Genomic DNA, 11228 nt, shown 5'->3' on the forward strand with positions numbered 1-11228 from the left:
CCTCTAGGTTTCTTGCCATGCTGCGGACGCAAGCTTCAGATGAAGAAGTGAATGATGTGTGCTCCCGGCGCCTATTTATACTATAGTCGCACTGGTAGTGACGTCATGGCTGTTGCCGGCCAACGAGTTGGTGTTTTTTCAATGTATGCTTCAGACACGGGTCACGACGAGGCGTTTCCCATAGCGACCCCTAGAGGACGCAGTGTCTCGTTCCCTACTCAGGGAACCATGGTTACATAAGTAACCTGAGAAGTTTTTCTTGTCTCTTTTAGAGTTTATTTATTGGAAACATTTCATTCATTTGTTTATTTAAATATTGAAAAATGTAATTCGTTTATTTTCATTCATTTAATTCATTCATTATTTATTTAGCCTATTCATTCATTGATTTATCTTTATTTAAATAGGGTATGTTCTTGCTTTTATTGTGTGTAGTATGTTGATTTTAGAATTGTAATTTATTTTAATATTGAAATTGAAATTAAATTTATATTTACTCTGACTGTTCCTGTTTCATTCCTCCTCCTTTTCTCCCCCCTCATCCTCTGGCACTGCTTTCCAGTCGGTTACCACGGAAACAAGGCTCAGTGTTGTATTGTACTACAGGCATTATTCTTCAGTGGCTGCGCTCAGATCCATAAGTGTTCTACACCTCTTTTTCTCCACTCTGCTGTTTCATAACCCGCTCCCCCCGTCCTCTATCTGTCTGCTTTGACTTTTCTTTACCCTGTGAGAGGAGCCGGTGTTTAATCAGCACACAGCCGGTGTGCAGGGTGCAGCGTGCACATATACATACTCAAAGCAATGTCAAACATACGTATAATTGCACATACATTCAGTATGACTGACTGACTCACTCACATCATCTCTGCTTCAGCAGCTGCAGAGGGGAGATGCCTACAGTAACATTCACCATGCCTCTTAGCTTGACTCATCCACTCAGACAGCTTTTACTGCAACCCACATAGAAAACACATTATGCACTGTCGTGTTTTTTTTTTTTCTCTGATCCCTTCTGTTTAACTGCTGACATATTCATACACACAGAAGTCCCAGATAAAAGCTTGTTAGGGATCTGAGATGCTGTCACTTACGCTTACAGAGTCAGTGTTTGGGATTGACAACCGTGTTTACTAACAGCTGCGACTCTCAAATTGCCCTGTTCAGACAGAAGCTTACAGGAATGGCTCGAATACTGTCTGTATGACAGTAACTGTAACTGAAATTAATATTATTTTCAATTCTTGCAGTATCTGTAAAGTCTTTAACCATGTGTGGCCTTCAAGAAATATCATAGTTGTCAGTTATGAGTGGGTCGCTTCAGATCATCAGGGCTTCAGGAATCTTTCTTGTTTTTGCTCTAGTTATTTCTTCTCACCCATTCACGAATAAGGAAAAAGTCTGTCCTTTACTCAAGCTCTCTTTTTTTTCTTTCCCTCAGATATCTTTCAAGCATAAGTCATCTGGTCCTGGATGAAATTCATGAGAGGAGTCTTCAGTCTGATATTCTTCTCACCACCGTGAAGGACCTGTTAACTGCTCGAGAGGACCTAAAAGTAGTCCTCATGATTGCCACGCTTAACACTGAGAAATTCAGCAAATATTTCAGTAAGAGAAATAACATATCGTCTTCAAATAATTAAGATAGCTAAATGCGATATGATTGACTGATTTGCTGTTTTGCAGCATTTGTTTAACTTTGTTTATAATATAATATGTATAATATACATAATAGCCTAATAAAGCTCTCTGTATTCTTCAAAGGAACACAATATGCCTAGCGTAGTGGTAATGACCGGGATAATAGCTTTAGCATTCAAGGGGAAAAGGTCATATTATGAACAATGGAAATCCAACCAAGCAAGGAGAAACATGCATGTGACAGATTTATACTCTTACAGATAATTGTTCCATGATCCATACTCCTGGATACACATACCCAGTGAAAGAGCACTTACTGGAGGATGTGGTGGAATTGCTTAGGTGAGCTCGTTTACAGTTTTATGGAATATTTCAAAAGTGTCATTCTAAAATGTGGGTCAGTAAGAAATTATGAGAAATTAATACATTTATGCAGCAAGGATGCATTCAATTGACTAAAAGATTTCTGTTTCTATTTAAATGTTTTATTCATCAAAGAATCCTTAAACAAGATCACAGTTACCATAAAAATATAAAGCAGCACAACTTCTTCAGTTGTAATAATAATAATACATTTTTCTAGAGCACCAAATCAGCATAATAGAATGATTTCTGAAAGATCATCTTTTACATTTTTACACATGGTTCAAGCTGATCCAAGGTGTTTACATGCAAATTAAAAAATGATTAAAAAAAAGCAATGAAAATAAAATTCAGTATTTAAGCAGCTCTTTTCCATACAGTTTATCATTTTGTACTGTCTATGTCTGTTTGGATTGACATTTTTGGGTGAACTATTCCTTTAGGTTGGAATGACTTGGTGTTATCTCCGTTTTATATTTTCCCATCATTTTGTAGCTCAGTGACTGCAGTAGATGCTCTACAGTGAGCTTGACTGACTGAACTTAGGAGTAGGAGTATCTAATTGGAGTATCTAACTTTGGTTGTTAGGTTAAAGTTACAACATCAGGACTGCATACCTCACTATAGGAGAGGATTTATGCACGTCCAGAATGTACGGCCAGAGAAAGAACAGAAGGAGGCTGAATACTGCGAGAGCTGGCCCTGCTTCGCCCGCATGCTCAGAGACCATCAGTCTTTTTTGATAAACAATCTCATGGTGTTCTATACAGGCTGTACTAAATCTATTCCCATATTGAATGACAGCAACCACCATCTCATGCCTCGATGTGCAAGCACATTAAAATTAGGGTGTGTTCACACTTGTAGTTCGGTTCGTTTGGTCCGGACCAAAAAGGAAAATGATACATTTGTTCCTGGTCCGCTTAGCGTTCACATTGGCACTTTTGACAGCAAACCTAAAGACACCGAACCTAAAGGCATAGTGATACATTCACAACCTGATTGGTCGGCTTATATTGGATTGACGTATATATTGTGACGGAACGTACCGAACACCCCAAACAAACAGGTGCGTTAGACTTAAAGCGGCGCTGTGGGTGTATGATATCAACGCACCCATTAACCGATCGGTCTGCTCAGCGCCGCTTCAAGTCGAACACATCTAATGCCGTCTGCTGGACTAAGCGCGCTCATTCTTGCGTGTACATATAATTTAATTTTCACCGTTTGCAAACTCACAAGGAGCTCATAAAAGGCACTTTACCTCATCGTTGCTCCACGTTTGCCCTCTGCTCATTTTGTTTTGGTTACACCGTGTTGTCAAATCATGTCGCATAGCGTCGCATCTTGTCATTACTTCCTGTTTTTGGTTCATTTAGAAATATTTGGTCCGTGTTGTGTTCATATTTCATTCCAACTGCACCAGAGTTCGTTTGGAAGCTCTCGGTCTGCTTGTTTGGTGCGCGCCAGGGTTCGGATGGCACCGTTCACACTTCAACAGAGCAATCGCACCAGAGTTCGTTAATGTTAATCTAACCAAACATGACAAGTGTGAACACACCCTTAATGAACTTTTTGACTAATTACCCTATGGTAAGGTATTACATTTACAAACCTGCACGCCAGCCACTATAACAAATTTATTTTGTACATTTTAAAAATAAATCTATTGGTGGGGCTGCAGTTATATCCCGTTGTTGATGTTTGTCTTGGAGCTTATAAAGGTGAATTCTAAAAGCAAATATTTACCAGTGCTTGTTGAGTCACCATGATGTGATGTAGCGTGACTTCTCTGCTGTGTGATTGGCAGGTACTCAAACAGCACCATCGATGCGCTGGAGATGATGGATGATGATGACAAGATTAGGGTGACCATACGTGCCATTTTCCCAGGATGCGTCCTGGGAAAGATTTCTATATTGCCTAAAATATCTAGTTTTGGCTTTATTTGCGTGTGCAGACCGATCGGTGTATGACAGCAAAATACCTCGAGAGCATTTTGAAAGCATAAGGAACCGTCTGTATGGTATTTTGATGTCATACACCGATCGGTCTGCACACGCAAACAAAGCCAAAACCTAGATATTTTAGGCAATATAGAAATCCTGGCCAGGACGCGTCCTGGGAAAATGGCACGTATGGTCACCCTAGACAAGATCAATCTAGAGCTTATCGTAGCATTGATCAGACACATCATAATGAAAGAGGATGTGAGTGCTTTCCCTGTACGCTTGGCTGTTTTTTTTTTGTGTGTGTGTGTATGTGAGTGTGTGTCCATGTGACTTGGCCGGACAGATGGACAGATCAGGGAGAGATGGTGAGTCTCCTGTAAAGCAGAAACATGTTGGCATGAAATGTGTACTAATAGGTCTGCAGATCCTCTCCTCTCCTCTGAACTGATGTGAAATGAACTTCTCTTTATGTCTCTGGGATTGCTTCTGCCTCAGCTCTTTTATGTGGAAAAATATAGGCACGTGTGACATACGATTGCAGTATATGTCAGAGAGGGTGAGATAAAAGCCTCCAAACAGGAGGTTCTGTTTGGTATCTCTCTTTTTCAATACCACATTCACATTAATTTCATATCATTACATATTCATACCCAACATGGATAAAATTGGTCTGAATTCTCAAATATGAGAGATATAATGGTAAAATATTGTAACCTACTATTATACCCCCGAAAGGGCTTGTGTTTCTTTTCCCCCCTCTGTGGTGTACTTATGTCAGTCATGATTTAGCTTAAAACCCTTCCTATCTCTGACCCTTAGACTTAAATGGGCTGCTGTGCCTTTAAGGCACTGTCTCAAATGACATCGTCAGCACTTGTGCTTATCCTCCAAGTCACACTTTGGTGATGTAAGTCATGTAACCTTCGCTCCCCATGTCCATCAGTGAGCCTTGGGTGCCAATGACCCTGATGCCGCTTCACAAGTTGTCCTATTTGGCCCTTGTCAAATTCACTCAGATCTTTTTGCTTGCCCATTTTTCCTGCTTCCAACACATGAAATTCAAGAACTGACTGTTTACTTGCTGCCTAATATACCCCACCCCTTGACCGGTGCCACTGTAACAATAAAATCAGTGTTACTTACTTCAGTTGTCAGTGGTTTTAATTTTTTGTCTGATTAGTGTATTTTTTTTCATTTAAATATTTTTTGTTATATTTTTAACTTAATTTTATTAATTTGTCCATTTAAAAAGTAATTTCCATTTTTATGGTTAATTTAACAAATTATGAATATGACACCAAAATAAAATGAGCGCTTCAATAGCTTCTGCGCGATCGTTCTTGCTGTACAAATAAAGACTATAGAAAGCCCAAGAAGTGTCACTTGTATAGTTTTGAATGGGGGAAAATGCATCGCTCAACATGGCCACTCTATCGAAGAAAACCCTGCCTTCTGAATAAAAGAGCGAGTTGCTTATGGGTAAAGTCATTGTGTCACTGCAGCTGCCGTTAGAAGTTCTGGATGCTATAGAAACAGTCAGCGTTGGCTGGTCTAGCCTGAAAAATAAGCTTTTTTTAACACTATTTGAGCAAAAGAAACATCGTTAATGAGACAGTTGTCGTCTTTTTTTATTGGTGATTTCAAATATGAAATTTAATCGTAAGCTTGGCGAACAGTTTTGGACAATTTGATGTTTCCCTTTTCAAAGAGATAGGAGCTGCACTTTCATGCCTGAGAGGTGCTTTAAAGATGGCCACCGAGTGAAATTACTTACCTTAAAGGGACTTTGGAACAAATGAATACAATAAGACAAAGTCCAAATTTCTATTTGGGCTGAAGAGTCCTTAGTAAAACATTGATATAATGTTAAACATGTATATAATTCCTGAAGTCAGATAATTCTATTATTGTAGGTCATTTTCCAGATTGTAATCAGTTGGAGATGTGGCCTAGTGGTACATAAACATATTATACATAGTTCATGTTCTATGACACATTGGTGCCATTGTTGGTGAACTAAGCTTGGATCTTTTCTCATTCTCTCTGCTTCTCATCATTTCCTGTCTTCTCCGTACTGTGCTGTCAATAAAAAGCTGCAAAATGTTCAAACAAGTATAGAGCTGAAGAGAACGCAAAGACCCTGTACTGGTTTGTCTTCATGGCAGACAATATTTCCTAGAGTTATGCAGTCAAAAACTTAAGAACATAATTGCTGTATGAGAAGCTTAAAGTCCTCTGACCCTTAAAGTTCTCTGAAATCAGAGAAGAGTTTAGCTTGTGTTTATTGGCCGCTGTCAGATACAGCAGTGGGTTGTCTTTCATGAGGAAATTATTGCGATTGGCTAATTAAGAAGCCAAACCATAAAATCACAGATCAAAAGCAGTTTTAATTAATGTTGTCTGGAGATTAAGCATGCTTGTTGACTTCACTATCTTCTGACTGGCTATTTACTAAACTTAAAGTCAAGAATTTATGTGTCTAAGAATAAATAAGGTCTGGTAACCCCTAAAATGGTGGGTGGGTAAATAACTCGCTTTTTATCATGAAGTATGAAATAGTCCCATCACATCAGGCTAAAAATCTTTTTGTGTATGTCTGTTATTTTTTGGGGGGCGAGGAGGATGAAGAGCAAGTTTGTTTTCGTAGAAAGGGGCACTTTCATTATCAGTGTCACAATCCTGGATTTCACAGCAGAATAGGGAGATTAAGTATTCTTAATTAATAGTAACATTTGGGAATACCCGGCTTTTTAATGTCAGGTTTGTTTTGCTCTACACAGAGGAATCTGGGTCACAGAATGCTCTGAAATGCATTCACATACATACACACACAGTTACCTTTTGGCATGCACAACCAGCGACACGCTCATGTGCATGCACACATTGCAAGGGTAAGTAGATTCTGTTTAATTTGTCATGTACCTTTGAGGTCACATTGCTGGGGTGTTAAATATAGAACCAGGGCCGCCTGGGAACACTTCATGTTTTATCTCCCCCCCTCCCCTCCGTCAACACTGCATTTTTATGAGGGTAAACCTCTCAGATTGCTTTTGCTAATGTAAAAGATTTGATTCACTTTATCTGACATTGGTAGGCGGCTCCGTTTTTAGGACAGAAATTACCCCTCAGATCACAGTGTGGGAATGTAATTTGTGCTTGTGGTGATTTAAGAACTGTCAGAAATTGTCTCTGAACTTGCCTAATGATACAAAATGAATTCAAAATGAATGTATCATTCTTTGATTAATAGAAAGTTTATTAAAACAGCATTTATTCAAAATAAAAATCTTTGTCACTTTATTAATGTTATTAGTGTAATTTTTGATCAATTTAATGTGTAGTTAGTTGCTGAATAAAAGTAGTATTTTTTCAAAAAAATCTTAATGACCCCAAATTTTTTAACTTCTTTAAAAAAAAAAAGGAAAAAAAAAGTGCAATTATATAGACACATTGAAGTTGCTTTTTCTTTTCAGCATGGAACGATTCTAGTGTTTCTTCCTGGATGGGACAACATCAGCACCCTGAATGATATTCTCATGGCTGACCAGATGTTTAAGTCAGATAGATGTTTCAGTCTTTTAGTGACTTAGTCCCTGTTTGTAGTTTTACCTGTAAATAATTATGAAGATATATTTTTGTATCTCTACATTTCACCTGAGCATTTGAAGAAAAGATGCTAGAAAACTGTTGTCAAAATCAAAACGTGGATGGTGATAGGTGATGAGCATTAGTGAAAAGGCTAAAATACTGATGATGATAATTCCAAACAAACTCTGTCGTTTTGACAGAGTAAAAAATAAATAAATAAAAATTATATGTACACACACACACACACACACACACATTACCGGTCAAAAGTTTGGGATCAGAACAATTTTTTTAATGTTTTTTTATGAGTTTCTTATGCTCATCAAGGATGCATTTATTTGATCAAAAATACAGGACAAAATTTAATATTGTGAAATATTATTATGATGTTAAATAACATTTTTCTATGTTAATATACATTAAAATCTCATTTATTCCTCTGATGCAAAGCTGAATTTTCAGCATCATTACTCCAGTCTTCAGTGTCACATGATCCTTCAGAAATCATTCTAATATGCTGATTTATTATCAGTGCTGGAAACTGTTGTGCTGCTTAATATTTTTTTGGAACCTGTGATACTTTTTTTCAGGATTCTTAGATGAACAAAAAGTTAAAAAGAAGAGCATTTATTTAAAATAGAAATATTTTCTAACAATATAAACTACAGTCCAAAAGTTTGGGGTCAGTAAATTTGTATTCTTTCTTTTTTTGAAAGAAACTACAACTTTTATTCAGCAAGGATGTGTTAAATTGTTAAAGGGTTAGTTCACCCAAAAAATAAAATTCTGTCATTAATTACTCACCCTCGTGTTGTTCCAGACCCGTAAGACCTTCGTTCATCTTCGGAACACAAATTAAGATATTTTTGATGAAATCTGATACAAAGTAGTCCGTGTGACATCAGTGGTTCAACTGTAAAGTTACGAAGCTACGAGAATACTTTTTTGCGCGAAGAAAACAAAAAAAATGACTTTATTCCGCATTTTCATCTCTACTGCGTCACTTTGGACGCACGTTCATGACAGTATCATGACGCGAGCGTGTGCTGGCGCTGACCCAGATCCGGCGTGATGACGTGATGAATGTGGTAGTTACCTTGCTGTCTATGGGAGGGTCAGAGAGCCCTCATATTTAATCAAAAATATCTTAAATTGTGTTCCGAAGATGAACGAAGGTCTTACGGGTTTCGAACAACATGCAGGTGAGTAATTAATGACAGAATTTTATTTTTTGGGTGAACTAACCCTTTAAGAAGTGATAGCAGATTTATATTGTTAGAAAATATTTATATTTTGAATAAATGCTGTGCTTTTTAACATTTTATTCATCAAAGAATCCTGAAAAAAGTATCACAGTTTCCAAAAAAATATTCGGCAGCACAACTGTTGCCAACATTGATAACTCTAATAATAAATCAACATATTAGACTGATTTCTTAAGGATCATGTGACACTTTATTCTGGAGTAATGGCTGATGGAAATTCAGCTTTGCATCACAGAAATAAATTATATTTTAAAGTATATTAAAACAGAAACCATTATTTTATATTGTAATAACATTTGCAAGATTACTGTCTTTTTTCTGTATTTTTGATAAAATAAATGCAGCCTTGATGAGCATAAGAGACTTCTTAAAAAAACATTACAAGTCTTACTGATCCCAACCCTTTGACCAGTAGTGTATATATAACCAATACTATTTACATATAGCACATAAATCCTATGTGGTAATTAAGCCTCTCACTTTCTTTCTCTGTTTGTGTACATTAAAGAGATAGAGAGCACTTTAAGCCAGGCTATGGTGAGTGTTTAAACACTGGTGTGTCAGAGAATGCTGGGTATAGTATGTTTAGTGTATATTATTTATTTGCCTAGTATGGAATTCAGTCACATATGTGAGTGATTTACTTGCAGTGTAGAGGGTTGGTTGTTACAGGAACATAAAAATGAATCTACATTCATCACAGCTACATTTGTCTTTACACAGATTTAACAACAAACACATGTATGCTAGCGGCCACAGCACCTTGAGTTCTGACTTGCTCAAATCTCGACTCTCTTTCAGATCGGTTTATCATCATCCCCCTCCACTCTTTGATGCCCACAGTGTCTCAGACTCAGGTAAGTGTAGACAGCTGTGGCAAGCTCACAAATGCGATCTTTCCCTCCCATCTGACTGCTGAATTGAATTTGCTAAGCTCCATGTGAAGTCCAGCGCCTCAAACTTTCAATAGTGCTATTATGTTCATGAATGACACTTAGCTTCTCTCTCCCCTCAGGTATTCAAAAAGCCGCCTCCGGGAGTGCGCAAGATCGTGAACGCTACCAACATTGCAGAAACCAGGTGGGCTTGAGTGTGTGGGCGCTCATGTTTGTACTAGGGCTGGTAAGCGATGAAATTTTTTTAATCTAATTACAGGGTGTCCGCGGGTCCTTATAAAGTCTTAAAATGTCTTAAATAACGTTTTCCTAATATAAGGCCTTAAAAAGTCTTAAAATGTCTTAAATGTGATGGGTCTTAAATATTTTTGGTCACATTACTGCTAAAATATCTTAAGTCTGATGGACCTAATGACTGTTTACAATCATTGGACAGACCAAAAGATTTTTTCTTCCGTAAGGTACTGCATCATCAGAGAGAATTGTAGAAAGTTAGCAGAATACAGAATACAAGGTCACGCTGAGGCTCACTCTGTTTGTTTCTTTGTGAGAGACTTCAGAACAAATGAGCGTAACAGCACACATAAACTCAGAACTGAGGTAAAAATTCTGAATGTTTAGTTTATTCATAACAAGATATAGTTAAGTAACACCATGACAAGTGAGCTATTTTGCTCAATATTCTCACGACCCAAAAAAACCATTCAAAACACCTACAGAGTGCACGCATTACCTGAAGTCTAGTGCGCGTGCACATTTACAGTGCGCTCTTTCACTGCATGATTCAGTCTATTAAAATACATTCAGAATGATCACAAATTCAAGACATGGGGGCAGAAAATGTGTATATTTATACCACTTCTTATAGTTAATCAATTTCACACGGAAGAGTGCCTTTTTTTCTCCAAAAATTACCATATACAAATGTAATATTTATTATTTTTTTTTTTTTACAACAGCTCAATAAACTAGAAGTTTTATTAAGAGACGTACGTTTTAGACACCATATTGCCTGTTTTTGTACTATTTCGCCAACAAAAATAATTCCAAACAAAGCCACAGCGCTGTTTTGCTTCTTTGAGCAACATGACAGCGTTTTGTTCCTGAATGAATCAACCGTTTAAATGATTCGGTTAATTCACAATAACTCACTTACTAACAGTGACTTGCTGCCACCTGCTGGCGTTTTTAATTTCACATTTAAAGTATCTTTTCATTTTTTAAATAATTTCTAATATCAGTATTCAATTTTTTATGTTTAATATATCAAATTATTTATGCATTTGTAACTGTAGGTTAAATGCATTCATGTTCTGCATTAAACAGTGTGTAAATACTTCTAAATGCCACTTCAGGTGCAGCTTATGTCCTCGCACCGGCTCAGGCTCTCCACACGGGCAGCCATCAGAAGATTTAGTAAAAAACTTAGCAGAAGCCTTAGCAGAAGACAACGGGCTGAGAAGATTCACGCCTCTCAGGATGGGCTTGTCCAATGAGAAAGGCTGAAATTCCAAGCGGGAGAT

At 37.4% G+C, this 11228-nt stretch overlaps 1 protein-coding gene across 1 annotated transcript in view; it reads left to right on the forward strand.

The window, feature by feature from the left end:
• LOC107695440 (DExH-box ATP-dependent RNA helicase DExH1-like) overlaps positions 1 to 11228 on the forward strand; it is a 24652-nt gene that overhangs the window by 9504 nt on the left and 3920 nt on the right. Inside the window, exons 2-5 of the mRNA XM_016495345.1 lie at positions 1442 to 1608; positions 1902 to 1983; positions 9611 to 9666; positions 9825 to 9889. Coding sequence (XP_016350831.1) covers positions 1566 to 1608; positions 1902 to 1983; positions 9611 to 9666; positions 9825 to 9889 — 246 coding nt within the window. The 5' untranslated portion in view covers positions 1442 to 1565. The remainder of the gene's footprint in view (positions 1 to 1441; positions 1609 to 1901; positions 1984 to 9610; positions 9667 to 9824; positions 9890 to 11228) is intronic.

This window comes from Sinocyclocheilus anshuiensis, unplaced genomic scaffold (genome assembly GCF_001515605.1).
Source record: "Sinocyclocheilus anshuiensis isolate Anshui unplaced genomic scaffold, SAMN03320099.WGS_v1.1 scaffold678, whole genome shotgun sequence".
Lineage (NCBI taxonomy): Eukaryota > Metazoa > Chordata > Actinopteri > Cypriniformes > Cyprinidae > Sinocyclocheilus > Sinocyclocheilus anshuiensis.